The sequence below is a fragment of the Ammospiza caudacuta genome, chromosome 7 (genome assembly GCF_027887145.1).
Source record: "Ammospiza caudacuta isolate bAmmCau1 chromosome 7, bAmmCau1.pri, whole genome shotgun sequence".
Taxonomy (NCBI): Eukaryota; Metazoa; Chordata; class Aves; order Passeriformes; family Passerellidae; genus Ammospiza; species Ammospiza caudacuta.
In genome coordinates, this window is record NC_080599.1 from 44560325 (window position 1) to 44583011 (window position 22687).

General features: G+C 41.3%; 1 protein-coding gene across 2 annotated transcripts in view; it reads right to left on the bottom strand.

The window, feature by feature from the left end:
• DAB1 (DAB adaptor protein 1) overlaps nt 1–22687 on the bottom strand; it is a 209753-nt gene that overhangs the window by 34049 nt on the left and 153017 nt on the right. For both annotated transcript variants that reach the window (XM_058808616.1, XM_058808615.1), the window contains exons 3-4: nt 20338–20477; nt 18027–18125 (exon numbers count right to left, since the gene is read on the bottom strand). In XM_058808616.1, coding sequence (XP_058664599.1) covers nt 18027–18125; nt 20338–20477 — 239 coding nt within the window. The remainder of the gene's footprint in view (nt 1–18026; nt 18126–20337; nt 20478–22687) is intronic.

Consider the following 22687-nt stretch of genomic DNA (forward strand, 5'->3'; position numbering starts at 1 on the left):
GGCAGCCTGCAAGAGATGGATGGCTCCATATAAAACAAAAGACTGGGCATGTTTCATTTTCATTTCACAGTAAATGGCTCTTAATGTCCCCATATCAAGATTGCTTGCTCGTGGCAGAGTTAAGTGTTGCCAGTGGCTGCAGGCAGAACGGGGCTCAGCTGAAGGTGCACTTCAGACTCTCCTGACGTGCTGAGCGTTTAAAATTAATGATGGGATCTTACTTAGATAATACAGGGATATTGATTTATTAGGTTTTTTTGAAAACCAAGTTACATGGTATCTGTTAGGATGAAATGAAATGTTCCCATCTCTCTATTCTGCATATGACAGGGAACGTTATCTCTGGCTCCTATTAAATCAAAGTTCTCTGACATTGTTTTATTGATTGCCAGGCAGTGTTCTGCACTGAAATTAAACTGTGATCAGATGCCTTCCTCATGGAATTAAATCTGAAGATTGTTCTACCATGGAAGAGTATCACCCACAAGGTAAGAGAGCAGATGGAGACTCTCCAATTTATTTGGGAATCCACATTCACTGTTCAAAAATCGTTACATTTCCAATGGTTATGATATTTTACACACTGTATCAATAGAAGTAGAAATTAAGTAAAGGTGACTGCAATTATTCTTTTCTGTATTTTACTGGATGGAGTGCTTAGGGAGAGCTTTCCACTTGTGTGAGGGACACTGAGTTACAACACACATGTGAAATGCAATGGTACACACACATCTGTACTCAATTGTAGATATAAACACACCTGTGTTTTCACAGCCCCCAGTTCACCTCATGTGTCCTTTCTACATATTCCAATGATCCATTCTAAGCACTATTTACTGAGTGCCTGACTTTTTACACCTGAAGGGCAGAAATGGGGCTCCTGTTGCAGTCAGGAGAGATTCACCACCATAAAATGCAAGATCAGAATCTTGTTACTAGTGGCCACAAGAACATAAAGTAATTATTTCTCAACTGATGGGTCTTTCTGACACCCCTGTATGCCAATACTGATGGATTCCATCAACAATATCTGAAGTTTTTATTCTGTCTGTGCTGAGAGCTGCTACAAATAATTTACCAATCCTTAAGTGAGGTACCAAATTGTTTTGGAGCACTGCAGCACGACAGAACAAATTATAGAGAAGACTTAATTTGTATTATGGTTCAACACAGTCAATTACATATTGCAGAGATTAGAAAGTAATTTAACATTTAAGTTTCAGTTGTTAACAAAATCCACAGCCTCCAAATTATTTTAGGTCTCCTGTGACTTTAGTCACTGTTGCAAATGTTGGAGATTTTAAATGGAAGCACAGATAAAGTCTCAAACTGGCTAACAAGACATTCTTGTGATGCATGAGTTCTTTTTCTTAGGCTAAACACAATGACATTGTTATATTTTATTCATATACTAAGATGTTTTTGCCTGGTGTTAAACTCAAAAGTCCAAAATATCCATCTGCACCAAGCCTGCTGCCTTTCCTCTTCCCCTTAAGTTTGCTCTGGTGTCTCCCACCAGCCATTGTTTCCTCTCCTTTTCTCCATTCCATCCCCTGCTTCTCCTCTTCCCCCAGGTCGCTCCCTGTACATCACACTGAATTGATTTAGCTGCCTCTGAGATCTGTAGCATTTCTAATTTCCCTCAGGCTGCTTGGCACCTATCATAAATTTTTTCACCCCTTATCCTCATCTTGCCCCTTTATTTCCACGCTGTAGCCTCCAGTGCCACTAAATCAATTAAGTCAATCAATTAAGTACTTGGAGGGTCCAGCAATCATGTCAAAAATGTGAGTTAGATGGCATGAGAAAGTCACTGCTTTACTATCGCTATTTCTCTTTTAATGAGGTTGTCTATTTAGTGGAGCCTGGGGCACAGTGTTAAGAGCCACAACAACAACAACAAAAAAATATCCTGCAAGCTGCAAATCCTCCTGGAAAAGCTGCCCCACCACAAGCAGGAGGCTTGTTCCACACAGTATTGCATCCACCAGGACGAGTCTCACAGGGACTGGGGCTGCACAGCCTCTCACCTGGAGTAACTGCAGGCTGAGCCTGGATTCAGAGAGCTGGGATCAACTGGGAGCTCCACTATGGATGCTGGGATGTGGGATGCACAAGGACCAAGCCTATTGCTGCCTATTCACACTGGAACAAGCAATAAAATGTTTTGCCTGCATAAACTCCCTGAACACCTCAGTTACCCAGCAAACTGCAGAGTCCTTAATGGATTCATAATAAAATAACTTCATGGGCCATAGTTTCAGCCATGCTGCAAGTCCCCTCTATTCCAACTGGGACTGCCAGTTCTGTAGGTGCCCATGGCATCACGGTTGGGTTTTAGGTGATTTTTAGGGCCCCTTCCAACCTAAACTATTCCATGACATGAAACACCTGAATTCTCTACTGCAGATTCAAATCAATCAATCAATCAATTCAAATTGATTGCAGTTGTCGCGGACATCTTTTATGAGAAATCCTTTCTTTAGGATTTTTCCTCCTGAGAAGCTTAGAAGCCTCAGGAACAAAAATTAAACATTGATTATCTACTGCTGTGGAATGCAACAGGTGCATCTGTGATTGGCCCATGTTAAATGTTTGTAATTAATGGCCAATCACAGTCAGCTGGCTCAGACAGAGAGCTCGAGCCACAAACCCTCGTTATCATTCTTTGCTATTCTATTCCTAGCCAGCCTTCTGATGAAACCCTTTCTTCTATTCTTTTAGTATAGTTTTAATGTAATATATATCATAAAATAATAAATCAAGCCTTCTGAAACATAGAGTCAGATCCTCGTCTCTTCCCTCATCCAAGAACCCTTGTGAACACTGTCACATCTAGTCTTGTAACTTCTGAAAGTTTTAAGAGGTGGACAGCAGTCCCTCTATGTAGACAGCTAAAAAAACACCACCCAAACCCCCAAAACCTCTTCCTGACATAGATTTTTTTCCCTGGTACCCATTAAGGTGCATGGATACCTCTCAAGCAGTTATGAACCCTTCCACCTCCTCTCCCTCTAGAGAAAAGCGCATTTCAGTGGGACTGTGTACACACAATTTGGAGGAAAAGCCAACAGTCTCAAATGTCTCAAATGTCAGAGTGAAATGAAAAACAACATCAATAAATTGCATTTGCATCACAAACTTTCTTGTGTTGTTTTCTGGAACTTGGTATTTGGATGGCAGATGGGGTGGCAAGACATCAGCCCCATGAGATAAGGCAGGGGATGAGCAGATGGGGAAATGAAACAACCACTGCAAAAATTCTCAGTTTCATGTGAAATAGCAGAGAGGAGACAGCTCAGTGTCATTTCAGAGCTACAGCTGCCAACAACTTCAAACTCCCTGCAAATTACTACTGGACACAGCACAGGGTGACTGAGAAACATCTTCTTTCCCATCTGACAGCCCTTCCCTACTGTCATGAACACTTCAGTCACTTGCCCATGGACAGGGGACAGAACAAACAATATATGACAGATCACTGTAATCTGCCTTAAATATGATAGTGCTTAGTGTGAGGAAACACTTGATAGCCCAAAAAAATCTGTTATATAAACATTTACTGCAACATGTGGAAAATTTTATCAGGTTTGATCAAGGAAAGGAAGAGAGCTGTAGAGTTTAGGCTTAGCAAATTATCACGATACTGAACTCCTACAAGAAGAGCAAGGAGTTTTGAAACAAAACATCATTGCAATTCAGCTTCCAGAAAGAAGTGTCACATATGAAAAACTGAAAAGCAAAACCCACTGGAAACCTCTTGCAGTTATGGATATTTCAGTATTGGGAGGCATTTCCCAGCACTGGCCAAGATTATCAGTTTTGGTCACAAAAGAGCATAAACTGAAAAAAAAAACATGGAGTGGGGGCTGAACCCTTCCCCCTGAAGGAGACTGAAAATGAACAGTCCAGTCCTAAATATGAGCCAGAGCCACTCATGGAATGTAGGCTGAACAACAGATTATGGACTTTCCTTCTGCAAAAATACCCCACCCCAAGAATAGGAGCAGAAAAGGAAAATGTAACCTCCAGAGTGTTCCCCAAGCCTGAAGGGCCCTCTCACATGGCAGCCTGTATGGATGGCTTCACAATGAGAAGAAAATAAATCTGTCTAATCCCCGTGCTTCCTCCACACACACTGATTTTGCAGGCAATAACCTGAGGAAAGACTTTTCCAAGTGCCAGCTACTAAAAGGCGTCTCAGTGCACAAGCTCTGCAATAAAAACACTTGGCACAAAAAGCTCACTTGGAGATTATATGCAGATCAAAGCTTGGTCTGTGTAGCACAAAGGGGCACATGAAATATGGTGCAGATAAAGAGAAGAATCAAAGCAGATTTAGCCCCAGCTCTTGCAGACTCAGTCCCTCCAGGGGGGCAGCCGTCTGGCTGTGACACAGCACAGCACCCACAGAAGTGTAAATTTAATTTCCTCTTAATAACAATAACAAACTCGTAAGAGCTATTCTCTTCCTGCAGCCGAGGAGACTGAAGCAAAGAAACCCAGATTATGTGACTTCCTGAGCTTAGCAGCTGAGTCAGGAGGGAGAGAGTCAGTGAGCAAGATCCTGTGTGAGGATAAGAACCTGCTCAAGTCCATGCTACACAAAGCTCTACCTGTACACTCCGTCCTAAATAAAGGCAAGTACTTCCCAGGAGCACCCCAGGTAAGAGCCTGTTTGGTTGGACTCAGGAAAAAAGAGCTTAAAAGGTTACTTGGGCCAAAAAAAAATCCAAATTAATCCTCACCATTCCCTTTGCTTGATGAAAAAAGCATCCTGCTGCTGGCTTTATCTCATGTGGGGAGCCAGAGTGGGACATTCCAGAGAGAGCAAAGGCAATGCCCTTGTGGGTGCCTCTGTGACAGACACACCCAGTGATGCTCTCAGCTGGTGTGGCCCTGTCCCCAGCCCCAGAGTCAATTAAGGCAGCAGGACATGGCTCTGCCAGCACAGCAGCCTAATTGTGATGAATGGATCTCTGATATTGAGCTGCCTGGATGCTCCAAGAACCTAATTTGTGAAAAGAGAACAGCACTAAGGTAATAAACTTCTGTCCAGCTCTCATAATTTGTAATAATGTCTGACAAAGACTAGATATGAATTTAGTTATTGGTCATTGTCTTCAGAAGCAAATGCTAAGTTGCTCATGCAGAAGATCCATTTATTAGATATATGAATTTGGAAAGGGGCAAAACAAAACTGGAACACACATGTGGCAAATTTTCCTTCTTCACTTCAAAGGCTTTTCAACTTTTTATTTATCAGGAGTGAAAGTAGCTAAAACTCGAAACCCTTGTCCAATTACTACAAAGCCCAAGTTATCTTTTAAATACGCACTTGCAAATTTTGCTCCGGGACAAAGAAAATCCTAAAGGGCAAGGAAACATTTTCAGAGAGCTTTGGAAATACAGATGTGCTCCACTGAAGCTGAGATGCTGGGCCTCCCACGAGCCTTGTACCATTTCCTTATTGTTCTGCATCTGACACAGCCATTGCTCTATCAGGATGGTTAAAGCAAAGGATTTGCACTGCAAACGCAAGAATCAGCAAACCTCATGCTTGATACTGAAGTCAATGGCCCCATCAGCTCAGCAGTGCCCCAAATTCCACCTGCAAGGAGCTGAAGGGCACTGTTTTGTGTTGCCATCTCACTGTTTCAGTGTGCTGCACAAGGAACAGCCCTTGCCCGTGAGTCACTGTGACATTCTTTGGGATGGCAGCTGCTCTGTGCTCACTGTGGGATTCCCAGGGCTGTAACACATCCGAGTGTTTTCCCCCTGAGCTCCCACCTCACCACCCTCTGCAAAATGGTCAGTGCATCAAAACAGCCACAAACATGCCAGTATTGCCCTCTCCTCTCAAGCCAAAGCTTCCATAGAGCTCAAATGCAGCACTCATTGTATTTTTTCCTTATAGACTCTGTAGGACTCATTGATTAAATCTTGAATTTGAGGGAGCACATTATTCTGTAATGAGACAGTTTCTTGCACTGAACCTCTCCATATTTTTACTGTGTTCATCTTTAGAGCTGTGAATGTCCTTTGAGCAGCCCTTACTTTTTACAAGCTTCTTTTGTTCCTTTACACCAATATTCCTCACCCTCCTGAAACGCTTTTGATTTACATGAACAGCACAAGCAATTCTTTCATACAACTCCTGGGAGATTTGGAAGTAATTTTTTTGGCTTTAGCTGTCTCAGATCTTAACTGCTTCAGATTCAGCAAGCATTACCAGCCACCCTCTTCTTGTAGCCTGTGATTTGAAAAACTCCTCAGTGAGAGGCAGCCACTGATTCTCTTGATTTCTCATGCAACCCCTATAAAGCAGAGCTTGAAAAGATCACAAAAACCATACTCAAATTTAAGTTGCACTGGATAGTCATCAAACAGAAACTTCCTTGGACCGTAAATCTACTTGCACAATGTAAGAAACTTTACTGGAAAAGGGGGAAAAGGACAAGAGGGATTTATTTTATATTTATCTATCTAACTCCCAGATACTCTCCCTAATTTAGTAAGACTTTAAAGGGAGCTGAGAGAAAGCACAGATACAGGGAAGAAAAAGAGCAGAAAAGGATTCTATGAATTCACAAGCTGTGTACAACCAGTATGTTGTGCTCACGAGCCAGTTGAAAATGATGCAAAACAGTTGGGAATTTCACATGACACCATCCTGGTATTGTTCAAACACAGAAGTGATTTCATAAGCAGAAATTAGCCTAGGTACAGAAACAAGAAGACAATGATGGACTGCTTTCAGTGGCTGGTGATGGACTTGGGGCGTGCCTGTGTTTCACCAAAAATGACCCTGTAGTGATGAGCTTTACTATCCAGAAACACCATCATGAATCCTGGTCATAAAGACCAAACCATTTTGTTTTCAGTTTCCCTACAGAAAAAAGGAGAGGAAACCTTTTCCTCTGAGTTACATCTGCACGTATAAGCAAGCTTCAGACAATCCCATAAGTGGGATCATTCATCAATAAATCCTTCATTTGTTCAGGTCCCACAGCAGACTCTTCACCTCAGATATAAACCATCCGTAGCAACATGACAAGTGTGTGTGCAGCACTTGAGCCCTAAGATAAGAATAAAATAAAATGTAAAAGGCAAACCTCAAAGAGACTCTAAAGCAGAATAAAGAACTTGCAGGTAATTTTTTCCTTTATTTTCTTTTTCTTTTCCCCTTGCATTATCCCAAGGTAGGAATTCCTGAAGCTGCCCTAGGCAGGGGCCTGGCACATCATGTTCCAGGAGTTCTATATTTTAACTCAGGCAGTGGACACTGTTTTTAAGCTCTGCCCTGGTACCTTTTAACAGCAATCCCTACAGCTCCCATTTGCATATTGTAGTGCCCAGAGTTGTTTCTTCCCTGCTCATTTTCATGTAAAGCAGGATGAATGTTTGGTTTTAGTCTTCTGCTGCTAATTGAAATCTCCAAAAGCAAACTTTGATTAACTCTCCACACTCAGATCTGGCCACACAGCTGAGAGCACAGATCAGCTCTGTTGGCTTTTCTCTCTCCCTGCCTTGCTTTTCTGTCCTGGCACACACAGGATCTGCCTTTCAGAAAAGCTCCCTGGCAGTGCTGCCCTCACCCTTTACTGAAATGCAGGCAGCAAAGCCTTTCACAGCTGTGGATGCTGCCTTGTTTCCTGCTTATTCCTTTCACTCTCGCCCCTCTGCAGCTCCTGCACACATCTTGTCTTTGCTTCTCTCCATCAAACCTGAACTTACTCATTTCTGCACTCCCAGCACTGCTCAGCACTGAGCCTTGTGCATCCACAGGTTATGCTCACACATCATTTACACTTTAAAATACTTCCAAGTTCCTGTGTCACTCACAGGAAAGCATTTGGCTAATTAAAGATCTGCACATAAAACCTTTTACAAACCAACTCAGCCTTTTTAAAAGCAAGGACAAAATAAAAAAACTGGATTCAAATCCATATTTTGGCTATCTAAAAGGCAAAAAAAAAAAAAAAAAAAAAAAAAAAAAAAGTACTTTGAGCTATGCAGAGCCAGGGCTGGGAGCCATATGCAATATTTTTAGACACCCAGATTTCTTATTTGCTTTAAATGTCAGGGCATTCCAACTAATTAGTGTTCTGCCTCACCTATTCACAGAGCTGCCTTTAAAGCCAGCAGGAATGCTGCTGCCTGTTTCACTGGGAGTTTCATGATGTGGAATGAGGATGGCAACCAGAAAGGATTAGGAAGTATTATCAGCAGAGAGAGGTAGGATGCTCCAATTTAAGGACACAAGAGGCACCGCTGTAATTCCACAATTGGCACCACGTGCTGGGAGCACCTTGGGAGATGCTGTTCCAGCCCCTGGGATCCCCTGACACACGGGCTGCCACGTGCTGAGCACACACAGCACCCACCAGAAAGGTCAGCAGTACAGGGATCTCATTTGGGAGGACAGCTTTTATGAGCAGGTGTTTCTGTACTAAGCAAAGATCTACTGGTGTGTGAAATGTATGGCTTGTTCTACTGAAGGAGAGGGATGAGAGCAGGTATTTGTGTTTGGCATCCAGTGGCAGTGGCCTTTCCTCTTCTCCTTCCACAGGGACCTTATTACATAAACTAAGAGGGATAAAAATGGTGTTTGCTGATTCCCATGGACTATCTGAGTGAACAATGCTCTTGCTGACTTCCCTGTGCTCCTGAAGGCAGAACATCACCCAATGACTTTACTTCCAATAAATATCTATTACCATCACCCTGCAAACTCCATGTACATTTAAAACCAATCCTCTCCTGTAGTTTCCCCCTCTAATTACCCTTGACAGTGAAGGACACCTGCCCCCCTTTCATCTGCCCCCACAACAGGAGAGCCCACAAACCCACAGGAATTCAGGAGCAGTGACAGTGCTATTGCTCCTACCAGGGCAAACACAAAATTGCAGAGCAGCCCACCAGATAAAAATGCTCTGAATAGGAGGGAAAATCACCAGCACTCCTGGGGTGTAATGCTTCCCAGCTATCTCCAGGAAAAAACGAGTGGATTTCAAAGGGGGGGATGTAACTTTCTGTTCTGGCACCTGCTGAATGTCCCCCACTGCTCTCCAGGGAGGTTTCAGAGCATCTCAGCTGCCTGTGCTATTATTATGTCAGCACTTCTCCTGCTAAATCCTTTCCCAAGCAGTCTGAAATCCTGCCATTGTAATTCCAGGTGTGCTGAAAATGGGCCTGAAATTTTCTTCTGCTGTGTGATGCATTAACCTGGCTTAAAACCACTGGGACTTGCATGCAAACTCTGTATTTTGGGTGCTCTTCTAATAAGACTAAATTGCAGCTGGAGAAAAAGCAATGTGGCTCTGCTGGAGATTCATTTATCTGGATCACAAAAGAATAGTGAATACAGGCAAAAAAATTCCCAATATAAGTGTATACTTGGAGTTTTCTGCCATGGGACAATAGGGAAGAGATGCTGTGCAGCTCCACGATATAACAGGATCCATAACAACAAATACACTGACTTTCAACTTTTAGCAAAATCCATCCCAAATTTTGGTTAAGCATATCAAACATTGAAATTAGTAAAAACCAGAAGTGTTGGCATGGTAATTTTTACTACAGCAGCTCTATAGACAGAGTACCCACCCCCAAATGCAATGGAAGCCAAATGGTAATTGGGAATACATTAATATTCCTAATATTTACTATTTGGAAGTGTTATTTATCACTGTTATAACTATGTAACAGTGAGATTCTCCATACCATAATGCAGCATGCATGTAAGCAGCATTTCCCTTTCTTAACTCAGTCCTGGGGTGCTTGGATTAAACATCAGGAGGCCAAATGAGACTATCACTAAACTCATAAAATCTCATTTTCTGCCTTTTTGAAAGCAATCAACTTTTTACCCTTTTCACACTGAAAAAATACAGCTACAACAAAATTGCACAAATTATTTCAGTGTGGATAATGTGTCTGCAATAGCTTTATTTTATCTTCATGCCCATTAGGGTCAGAATTCTCACAAGGCAGTTTCTGCATATCCTGACAACAAGAAGACTGAATTCAGAGCTTTTCCCTTATCTAGGTGAAAGAAGAGAAATTTCAGCCCTCAAACCAAACTCTAGATCCCCAAGACTTCACAATATGCACAATCACATCCACATTTTGCCTTTTGGGTTCTTTTTTTCCACAGTAACAGCACTGCCATGATACCTAAGGCTTTTAAAACCCTCATCCAGCAAACTGAGCATCTAAAGAAGAGAAATCCAGAAGCTTGTGGCCATTAAAAATCCCTGTGGAGCACTGTGAACCATCCAAACTGCCCAGGGCCCAGTTTGGAAGGCCAATAATGAATGAATTACAATAGTCAATAAGGGATGTAATTAAGGAAGTAGGTTCTTCTGACATTTACATTTTGCTAGCTGCCACATGTCCATGAAATGTGTTATTGTTTCCCTTTCTGAAGTACCAGGGTCTATAAATACCTTTTAAGAATCATACACAGATTTTTAAGTCCTCTCCTCTGCCATATTCTAATTAGACACATTTATTGCATGTAGAACAGTAAATGCCATGTTTTACTGGTCATATTTACAAGCAGAAAGATGGAAAGTGTCAGGGAGCAGGGCATGACTCCCAGTCAGCTCAGAGGGATCTTCTGCAGGCAGAAGCTGTGGACAATGCACAAAAAAAGGCCCCAAATGTCACCATTTTCAACTCTATGTGCAAAATCTGACTTAGTTCTTTTACAGTTATTGCTTTTTTTTGTTAGTATGCAATATTTTTTATACTGCAGCCCTTGCAAGTCCTCAGCAGGGTCCAAGACCAAACATTTCTTACAGAAAAAGTTCCTATAAATAGATAATACTGATTAAAAAAATAAGGAAAGAAAGAATTAAAAGGTAATCCCAGCAAGTTTAAATTTTATGCATTTATACAATTTAAACAATATATATATCTATATTTAAATAGTAACCTTTGAGAGCTAAAGGCCAGATGCCCCTTGGGACATCTCTGGGATGCAGGAATGCAATAGCTCCTCAGCATCTTCAGGTTTAAAACAAGCTTCTAGCATGGGAGTATTTTAAGGAAAAAACAAGGAGGTACTGCATGAATATGTGCAAAGAATTCCTCCAAAAAATGATGGGTAGAGAAGGAAAGGATTTGAGAGTCACTTATTAAGAAAACTGAATAAATGAATGGTGAAAGTTGGTACTATGGATTGATTCCTCAAGAGCTGATGAGGAATAAAGGCAGCCATGAAGAGGCTGGAAAAAAACCAATTCAGCAATGGGGTGATGAAAGAGAGAAGGCAGATCCAGCCCAGGAATGCAAAGGGAAGTGTGACATGATCAAAAGAACAAGCTGAGGCAGCAATCCTGGCAGTCACAATGGATTTCAAAAATAAAAGTCAAATTTGTCAAGGACAAAGAAAGGGATAACAATTGAGACACGACATGAAGAGAGGCAGGACTGGGTTTAACTCCCAGTGTGAGAGTAAATGCTGTATTTCAGAGCAGGTGAGAAGAATTCTGCAAGATCTGCAGGAACCCTGGGTGTGGCAATGCAAACACAGCAGCAGCCAAACACTGCTGAATGTACAGGGCTGAATAAGAGATGATGCTGATATTTTGCTCAGCTCTCTGAAAAGGAGGTCAGAGAGAGACCCCTGGGAGTCAGGATTAGAAGGCCTGGTTTAGCCTCACTGAGCCTGAGCTGTTGGCTAAACATGCAAAGAAAGGGCTGAGAGACACATCAAGACTGGAGCAGAAGACAGAGCTGGCATCACCTGGTTCCACACAATAACCAAATTTATGTTTAAAAATGAAATAATTCTGGCAAAAAGCACAGCAGGGAGAAAAAAAAGATATCAAGGACAGAGAGCACACAGGAAATCCCAGATGAAAACTGCAGGAGGGGATCTAGGAAAACAGGTAAAACCCAGAGACAAGAGCCATGGGGATCAGCTGAGAGGCCTTGGTGTGGGATCAGCTGATGGGGAATGTTATGTAATTATCCCATCATAAAAAGGCTAAACAATATTAAAAGTAGTAACAATTTTAATTAAATAGTTTAGAAAATATATAAACAAGGGATAATTTGGTTTAAATAATAGTGCATAAGCAAAAACAACCGCGGGGTACGGAGGGCAGAGTTCAATGACTCTTGCCACTTCACGTACAAGTTTGTTAAGTAAAAGTCACTCTTTATATGCCATGTGTCAATGCCATCTCCTCCTATTTTCGGTTTGTCACTTTTCCGTCTCCGCCTTCATTACTACTTTTATTACGCATGTGCCACCACTCGGTCTGGTGGTCGCACAAGTCTTTGGGGGTCGTCACTGATGAAGGCCCTGTAGTCTTCTTCGTCGTCTTTTAATTCACCTTTGGGTTACACATGCGCACCAAGCCAGTACAATGTAAGCCAAGACTAACGTATCACTGCATATACATATCAAAGCAATAACTCTCTTATAATTAACATTTTCTTGGACCCAACCAGGTTCTTGGTCATTTTTAGCAACTGTATCTTCAGCTTCTTTCTTGTGGTCTTTGAGAACATCTGCTGGGAAAAGGGGGGGGGGGGGGGGTGGAGCCTCTCCTTTCCCTCTCTTCTTTGGCATTACAACTTTTAACTATAAACCGTTTTATTATTCTCAAATATTAATTACTGTATCAATATTGATTACTGTTTCAATTTCTATCAGCACGAATCATACCTATTTATCACAGGAAGATGCTCACAGAGGGCTGCACCTGAGATCAGCCACAGTGAGGAACTTTGGGAAGATTCAGAGAAAAGGAGGTCAGAGAGAGACCCCTGGGAGTCAGGATTAGAAGGCCTGGTTTAGCTTTACTGAGCCTGAGCTGTTGGCTAAACATGCAAGGAGAGAGAGGGCTGGAGAGACACATCAAGACTGGAGCAGAAGACAGAGCTGGCATCACTTGGTTCCACACAATAACCAAATTTATATTTGCAAATGAAATAACTCTGGTAAAAAGCACAGCAGGGAGAAAAAAAATAGATATCAAGGACAGAGCACACACAGGAAATCCCAGATGAAAACTGCAGGAGGGGATCTAGGAAAACAGGTAAAACCCAGAGACAAGAGCAATGGGGATCAGCTGAGAGGCCTTGGTGTGGGATCAGCTGCTGGGGAAGATGCTCACAGAGGGCTGCACCTGAGATCAGCCAGAGAGAGGAATTTTGCAAGTTTTGGAGCCATGAAAGGGACAAACCCCAATGTGGGAGCCCCAGGCAGGGACCACCAGCATCCTCCTGGCCAATCCCACCCTGTGGCAAACACAAAACTCAGTGAACTCCTCACCCCATCTCTCCTGCTCGCTGCGGAGCGAGGAGAGAGCAGGAGAAATTAATTCCTTCCTTTATTTCTATTTTTAAAGCCTCAGAGACGCTCAGTGAAAGAGACTGTGACAGTTTGACATTTCATCTGCTCCAGCACATGTGCTTCAAGGAATAACTGCAGATCCAGGATTGTACCTCAATTTCTGGCCAGGGATGCCAGAACCAACAGATTTCCAGCAAAGTCAAGAAGTACCTTTGGTACGTTTCAAACGAGGCCTCTTCTGCCAACAGTGAGAATTTTAATCCTGCTAAAATTCTCTTTCAGCCAAGTTTAGCTGTCCTGTTAGCAATCTATCAGCATAATTAACACCATCACTCACATTGCACAGGGAAGAGCAGCAAATCCAGGGGTTATCAGCAGACATCTGATAAAGCTTCAGAATATGCTGGGAAATGCTTAACTTGAGAAATCTGCACTGTAAGGTCAAGAGAGCTTAGAGGTCCAGGAAGATGGGCAAGATGCTGGCATCCAAAATATTGGCTGGAACATTTCAGAGCCATGACAAGATCTCAGTTAAACAGAACACTCTGAGGACAACAGGATTATAACCTCCCACCACGTGTATTATTTATTTGGATGTCATTAAGATTTAAAGCAGAAGCACCATCACCAGTTCTGTGGAGATAAATTAATTTTTTTTACAGAATGCTACAGGTAAGAAGGCACTGAGTAACACCACTTCAGGCAGGTAGACCCTCTAAGATAATAAAATAAAATCAAATTCTCAGCAAAGATAATGAAGGTTGGATAATGAAGGTTGATAGATAACAAGAATAGATAGTTAAAATGAAATAAATGTATTTATACACATGGTTTTCCTTCCTGGGTTTCACACTGTCAGCCTGAAGAAAATGGCTACAGATCAAATTCATGAAATATGAGTAACACACTGCAATACTTCTGTGCAATAAATACCAAAACCTCACCAGAGTATTCCTAGAAATGTTACAATCCCACAGACTGGGCCCAAGAGCTTTATTTCAATAAGGATAGGGGCCAGCATCTCTGAAAGAAAATAGGCAATGCAAACGAAACTCACTTTTGGGGTGCTACAAAATAGGTAAAAATTGGTGAGATGACTGTCATTTTCATCAACTGGGCTACAATCCATCTGTTTAGGGTGTTTCCCATAAATAAACAAGATACTGACACTGATTTACCCTGATTTTTGGCCAGTGGAGGAATCCAGATAAATAATTTAGCTATACAATACCTCATAAAGAGCTATATTTTACAGCATACTCTGGCAATCTGCAATCCATGCAATTACAAAAATTTACTTTAACAGAAAGAATTTGTTGCTTAGAGCCAAATAGTAATTTCTTGCTTTTATCTCATTTCTTTTTCACAGTTTAGGGGCTTGCCATTGAAGTTGGCAGCATTTTGCAATTAGAGACAACAAGAGTTTGAAAGCACACCTCACTGCATGGAGGTGGAAGGAAATCTTTTCCCAAGCATTTTCAGAGGATTTAATTATTAGTTTCAAATACATTTTTGGAAAGGAACCTGCAAGTAAACAGAGATTTATGGCCACATAAATAAACAATGAGACAATTACAGGCTCTTTACAGAGCCCAGATTAGTCACACAGGTCCAATGAAGCATCACTGAGCTATCACAGGGAGATGGCCTGATGTGTGTGATTAACAAAACAACATCCAGGAAAAGCTAAACAACACTGCTGGGCCTCCACAAAATCTGCACTTCCTTCCATATGCACAGCCATGGCTTTTGTTGCTTCCTTAGCAAATCACCAATCTCTACGTCCCACCCCAAAAGGGAGAATATTAAATAACACAATGCAATTGTATTTTTGCTGTCTGAAGATCATGCACTTGAAGATATAAAACAACTCCCATAAAATAAATTAAGCATATATTGCAGTATTGAGGTCTAGCCAAGACGGATGTGACAGAAGAAACGGTAAAAAAAATTATTTTCATGTAATATGCAGCAAGGAAATCTCTCAAGTTGGGTAGAGCAAGTCTTGTGTTCAGCAATAATTATGGTAGTGTTTTTTTACAGTAAAAACCAAAAGAAAATGTACATCCCTCAGGTAAGGCATATATTTAGCAATCATTATCTGGAGAAAGCAAATGGGATGGATGGATGGAAAATATCTGACAGCTGAAAAAAAAAGGTGCTTTTATAAGATTAATAGGGTCAAACCAGATGTGTAATGACAATTTTTGGCATACACACAACAGGGGAACATCCTGTTAGTCATATTAAATACAATTTTTTGCTATCATGTTCTAAACACACTGACAAGTACTTGGAAAGTGGAATGAAGGGACCTCTTTAGGGTAATCCCTGGCATGGAATGATGGAATGTAAGAAAGATTGTTATTATTTCTATTGCAGTGCTGTAGATGAACCATATTGGACTGCATCTACAGTGCAGACTCACAGCAAAATCCTTCTTGCATTTTTCTTGGTGAGATATATTCTTTCCAAATGATATTCCACCTTCAACTCAATCTCCTTCATGGATAAATTTACTCACAGGGCAGAATTCCTGATGGCTGGAATAATACCATTATTAAAATCAATACTTTTTGATGAATACTATGTCTGGAACATATTAAGGAGTGCTATAAAGTAGAGGAAGAAAAAACCCTGCTTATCATTTTCAGTAGTAACCCAACCAGAGCCCTTCATCTGTAACGAATTACGGAGCAATTCCCCTAAATCATCTGGATGAAGTCAGCTATGACACTGCCAGTTTTTAAAAAAAATTTGCTAGTTTTGAGCTACAAATTGATTTTTTATTATGATAAATTAAAATCCAATGGCAGCCTACAAGACACTCAACATGAAGAAGCCCACTTTTTTTTCCTGAATATTTTTATTCTTTTCTATCACATTGGGCTGAAGCTGGGGCAGACGTGACAGCAATAGACAGTGGTAGAAGTTAAGAAAGGACACTCTAGAAAGGAAAATAATCTTTCCAAAATACCTTTTTGGGAATTCCAAAATCATGGAAATACAACCAAGGGGAAAAGCATTGTGGGGGACAGGGAGGGTTGTTAAAGGAGGAGAAAGCAAATGCAAGATTATCCAGACTCTTCCCTGCTGCATAAAAGCCAACACCAAACTCCAAACTTCATAAACTCTTAAGTTTACTATGGAAATTGGAAGATCAGTGTGAGTGAAATATAATTTTTTTCCAGCTCTTTACAGCTTCTTCCCATCCAAAAACATGGGCTGAGCAACCCCTAGTTTTGCCAGCTTTTGGGATTTTCCAGCAGGAACGGGAACGAGATGACAACTGCAGGCTGGCAAAGCAGAGACAGGCTGGATGAGAGAGACAAAGAATTAATGGGACAAGGGTGTGAAACTGTGGGACGAGGAGAGACCCAAGCTGGGAAAAAAGCCCAAGGGATGGTGGCTGTGAAGACCTGGCAGAGGATTTTGTGCACCTCTGCTCCAAACCCTTGGCATGGGAGGCACGACTCTCCTGCTTTGACAACAACGCGTAAAAACCGCTGTTGGAAAGCTCCCCACGCGGCTCTGTCACAGCCCTGCTGCAAGAAGGACAACTCAATAGTCCTGCCCATCACTCGGGCAGCTCGGGGGCAGACATCTGCAAGGTGGATTTAAGGGTTCCATTCTAAGCCTCAGTGGGTGAGTGACAGGTTTGCTATAAGGATGATATAGTTATGTCAGATTTAGAGTGTGGGATGTCAGAGCTATGAAATGAAGGAGACTGTTCCCACGTCCCCAGCTGGCTTTCTGCAGACAGGAGAGTGTGCAGGAGAGGCAGCTGGAATAAAGCACACCTTTGTTTCTAAAACAAGTCCTCTCTTCCCTCTTTATTCTAGGCAAAAAATTCCAGTGTTTGAGAAACATTCAGAGACAAGTGCAAAAGGAACAGACTTTCTCTTTCTTCTTTTTTATTTCCCCCATAAAAAAGCTTTAATCTCAGGAAAACAACTGTGGTTGGGGTGCAATTTGCACTGACAGCCCTAATTCTGACGTTTCCCATATTCTGTAACCCCAGCAATGCCCTCTGAAGCACAGCTTTTGCATGGATACTTTACACAACACATCCCAAATGAGCTTTTCATTACTAACTACTCGTATTATGTATCAGTGAGCTCAATGACATTGATTTTCTAATAATATAAATTAACTGGCAAAGATAATTTCATCTATCATCAGTAGGGTTTTATTTCTGGCACCGTGTTAAATAGTTAATCTTCCAAAAGATTAAATCAAGACCTTTTTAAAATTCAAGGCAGAGCTTAAACTGCTGTAAAAATCTTCTTAATTATGATTAAAACAGTTTGTGTGTTGTTGCTTTTTATCCAAGTAGTGTAATGTTTTGCTTAGGTTTCTTCTTTTAGAGCAATTTGAAAAAATCAAGCATGGTATTGCTGTGGCAGAAACTGTGTAAGGCATGAAAGTCTCTGCAACTTGTTCCACCAGATACTGCTGAGGAAGTTGCTGCTTCACAGAGACAACCTCAAATTTTCCAGTATCTTTTACCTCTCATTCTATACAAAATGTAATTTTTGTATCACTGACAATACAGAAGGTACACTCTGCAAGTGATGTAAGGGATGATAACCCTTTATCAAATTTCTGAGATGCTTTATGTGTGTTTACACCAGTGAGATTGCACTGCCCAGCAAGGAAATGCTTCTAAAGGAACCAGGGAAAGATTCAGCACACAATCAACTTAACTTACCCCTGTCTTTTCATCAAAGATTTTGATTCCCCCAAAGGAAACTGTTAAGAAGACTTTTTGTTTATGCTCTCCTTTCGATCGAGCCGCAGCAACAATTCCCTGTGCAAACAAAGAGCAGTTTTAGTCGGTTTCCTGACCCTCCCAGGTGCCACAGATTTACTTGTGGACAATTCACCCCTTTTCTAGGAAAACTTAAATGTTTTCCAGGAACAGCCCCCCCCTTACTTCTGGCTTTCTCCTTTTTTTCAAGGTACCACATCTCTTTATGCTACCCAGAGAGCATTTCAAATGTCCTCCCACTCCCAACCTCTGCACTAGCTAATCCTCCATGAAATTTGTTTTCATGGAAGCTGAAGGTCATTTCTAGCACACTTTTCCTAGCTATAAGCTCTTCTATTTATTTATTTTTTAAATAGCAAAAAAAAAAAAAAAAACCAGCAAGCAGCAGAGGACAGAAAATGTCAATGAATTTAGCTTACTTCACACTCATCTAGTACAAGCAAATTGAGATTTTTCTAGAAGAAAACTATTCTAAAAATCAAACTACACCTGTGCTGTGACAAACTACTATTGAGGGTAATTTTTTTTTTTTCAGGATCTCAGACCTTTACTTTGTAAGAGAACTTGCTGATACCATCTCATGCATTATTGTCCCACAGCAGAATGATAACAGTAACTTCTGTTTCCAGAAGCCTGCCCTGACCAGTAATACTGAACTGAGATCAAATATAAACAGTTGTACTCCTAAATGAAATGAAAATATTTAGACTTTATCTGGTTCTCTGCAATTCCAGTGTTTCAAGAACAATTAACTTAAGTTTTAAGATGTTCACTGCTGCCATTACAAGGATCTGATATTGAAAGACTTTATGGGTGGCCTCAAATTCATGTTAGGCTAGGACACTGGGTTTCCAAAACCCATGAATTAATGCTCTGCCCTCAAAAATTAATTTCTCACACTCCTTTCCTTTAAAGTTTTAGCCATTTCCCAGTACTGTTTAGATTAATCTTGGCACCTGCAAACAGGTATTAGGCACCTGGGAAATGTGGAAATATTAATCCGTGGAAGAGAGAGACAAAAAGGTTTGTGCAGCAGAACAGTGACAACTCTCCCCACAGTGCCAGGATGAGAAATGATGAGAAACACCCAGCACACATTTAAATCAGGCAGGAATACTGTGGCTGATGTCACACGCCAACAGAGCAACTTTTGGAGCGGATTAATTTCTGCCTGCCATAAAAGTGATTTGTAAATTATCTCCCAGATCTTGCTTTTAGGTTGTTGAACCACAAGTTGAGTGTCACCCCATGCTGCTTCCCTAATAAGTCACTCATTCCTCCTGGATGGACTGGAACCCTGTGGGCTGGTAGTGCACCAGACACCATTTAGTGATTTCTCCTCCTGAAAAACCAGCAATGGGAAATCCATCAGCTCTCTAGGCTGGGAGAGAACTAAAAGAGAAATAAAAGGGGAAAGGCAGCAGAGGGTTTGCTGCTAGACCTGGTTTGTAACCCTGCAATGCAGAGGGGAGATGGGAAGAGAACAGCCAACAGGGCACTCAGGAAAACACAACCTCTCCTTCCTTCTTTCCTTCCCAGTGACTCAAGCTCTTCCACAGGTCCCAGCGTGAGGGACAGAACGACTCCTACAGGAAATCTCATTCTCTGAGAGAGACTGGGCCATAGAGGGATATCTGTCAGCTCCAGAGAGCCCATCCTGGACACCACTGGTACTTCAGACTCTATCTACACTCCAACCCAAATCTGCCTTTGCCATGGCTTCATTTGATCCCCAAAACTCCAGGGACTCCTCTTTACATTCTCATGCCCCATCTTCTCAGTGCACTGCCTGATTTTGCAACACATCAGCCCTTCCATTGCTGGTGCAAGACATTCTCCTCCCAGGAGGACACCAGCTCCCCCCAAGTCTGGCTGCCTACACCCGTCACTCACAGGAGGTAACAGCCAGAGGCAGTGCTGTAGTTGATTAGAAATGTCATAGAAAATGCTCTGATATCCCATTTTCCTCCACAGTCATTTACTTCCCCTTTTGCATAATAAAATTATTCAATTTGCAGTGTGTTGTTTGTAATTTGTGGACAAATTGCAGTGGTGTCAATCACGGAGTAACTACAGAACTCAGAGATAATGTATTAAAATTAAACCAGGATAAGCAACACCAGGCAGGAGTTCATGCAAAATTGACTGATTTCAATACATAATTAACCAGACTAAGGCTCTGTGTCATGAAAGGAGAACGAGTGCAAGTTCAGGCTAAATTTGACTGTAACATTGAAAAGTTTCACTGCACCTTGAGCTTCATCATGGAGTCCTGGCATAACTTGTCCCCTCGGGCAGCAGAAACCTCATCGATCCCGATCAGCTTGGCCTTGTAGCGGACGCCGTCACCCTTGAACCTCTTTATCAAAGTGGCTTCGCTGCGATCCTGACCTGCAAACACAACATGCACATGAGGACACCCACAGCAGGGCAAGGAGGAACGAGTGAAGGAGCACAGCCAAGTGGCAAATCAGGTCTAACTCCAAATATTTCAGTGGAATTAGAAGGAAATGCTCATTCGATAAAACCTTCTGGCCTCGCTACCGCAAAGGAATTCGCAGTGGAACTGCTGCCATGCAAAATCTCCAGAACACAAATCAGGTTTTTACAGAACTAAGAGATAAACCTGAATCACAGCTCGTGGATCTGAAAGTCTCAAGCTGCACCAAGGGAAATACAGGTTGGATATTAGGAAAAAGTTTTTTACAGAAAGAGTGATAAAGTTCTGGAATGGCTGCCCAGGGAGGTGGTGCAGTCCCCATCCCTGGGTGTGTTTAACAAAGCCTGGATGTGGCACTGGGTGCCAGGGTTTAGTTGGGGTGTCAGGGCATGGGTTGGACTCAATGATCCTGAAGGTCTCTCTCCAACCTTGTGAATTCTGTAAAAAACTTGTGATCTGTATGAGTAGTTCTAATCCCAATACACAGGAGAATTCTGCATTTTGCAAACAAAACTCTAACAGAAACATGCTACTATTTCCTTACAAAATGACTTACAAAAAGCAATATTTACACTATTAACACTTGGAAGGTGGAAACCCAAATACCAAATTGTATTCTTTGTTTGTAGAATACTGATGCTTTAAAACTCCTGGTTCTATTCTTTTTGCACATAAACATACACAGAAATAACATAACTGGCAAAAGCTGCTCTCACAGGCTCACTCTAAGAAGCTTTAAAAAAGGCAAAAAATACGTTTCTTAATAAAGATGCTTGGGTTTTAGCTCTCTCTTGTTTCTGCTATTTTACTTTCATTACAGTAGTAGCAGTAGAGTAGTAGTATTTAAACTATTAAATTATTTTTCATTACAGTAGTAGTTGTAGTAGTAGTACTAGTACTAGTATTTAAACTATTAAGCTATTTTTATCTCAACCCACAAGTTCTCTCAGTTTTACCCTTCCAATTTTCTTCCCCCCATCTGGAGGGGAGTGAGTGCCTGCATGGTGCTTTGTTGTCAGCCGAGGTTAAACCACGACACCAAGGCACCTAAACTACCTGAACCACATGACCATGACACCACAACAACCCACAAAAAAGACATCTTTGTCAGGAAAACTTTCCCCCCCTTCCCTGAGTATCTGCAGAACAGTTTTTACTGTGTCTCAGCTGGAAGAAAAATGTTAGTTAGGGAATCAGTCTTCCTAAAATTGATTAAACATATATTTTGCAGCTGCCTGTGGAATTTTTTGCTAGGATCTCAAAAAAACCCAGGACTGAGCTGTAAATAACTGCAAGCAAACAAACAACAGCCAAAGCACAAAGAAGCAGGCAGAACAGTGAGATATTACACAATTTTCATTTTCTTGGACCCAACAGATTTCTCAAAAGAAACCTTCCCTAAACATGGACAGACATTGCTAAAATTTACACTATTGCCACCTAAGGCTCTGGTCAGATTCTTCCAGCTGATGTAAAAGAATGAACCAGAAATCAGAGTCTGCTATAAAGGGGAAACAGGTCAGGAACCAGTCTTAGTCTACACATGAGAATTCTGGCAAAAACTTTCTCCAGAGCTCATTCCTATTTAAATGTCAGATTAAAGCACTAAGAAAATAGTATCATTAATATAATAAATTTTATTAGTATATGAAGATTAATATGATCTGATACTGTACAGCTGTTTACTGATAAGAAATAGTACAGAAGCTTTGGGGAAAAATTCTATTTTGTTTTGCATTTCTATTAAAAGCACCTTCATTAGCAGTCAACACTTCAGCCAACTTTGCTAATTTACACACTTATCAAATTGATCAATCAGTTAGGTTCTAAACTGTGGAATTAAGCCTTTACAATACCATTATGAGCATATATGATCAGCAAAGAGCACTTCCAAATGAAGATATTCATTTGGTTCTCTTCCCCTCAGAGTCAAGCATTGGGAACTAATGATGGATTAAATGCATATTAAGAAAACAGAGCTATTTTAAGCATTTTGAGATCTTCAAGTATGTTTGAGCTCACAAATACTATTTCTTTCAATGAAAAACACCAGCTCAGAGCAATGTTTTAATGCCTCATTTGCAGCTTTTCAAAAATAAGGAGGCTCTGAAGTGCTGCTGTGATAGTTCAGCAGCCACCCAAGTGTTTCCCCTGATTTCTT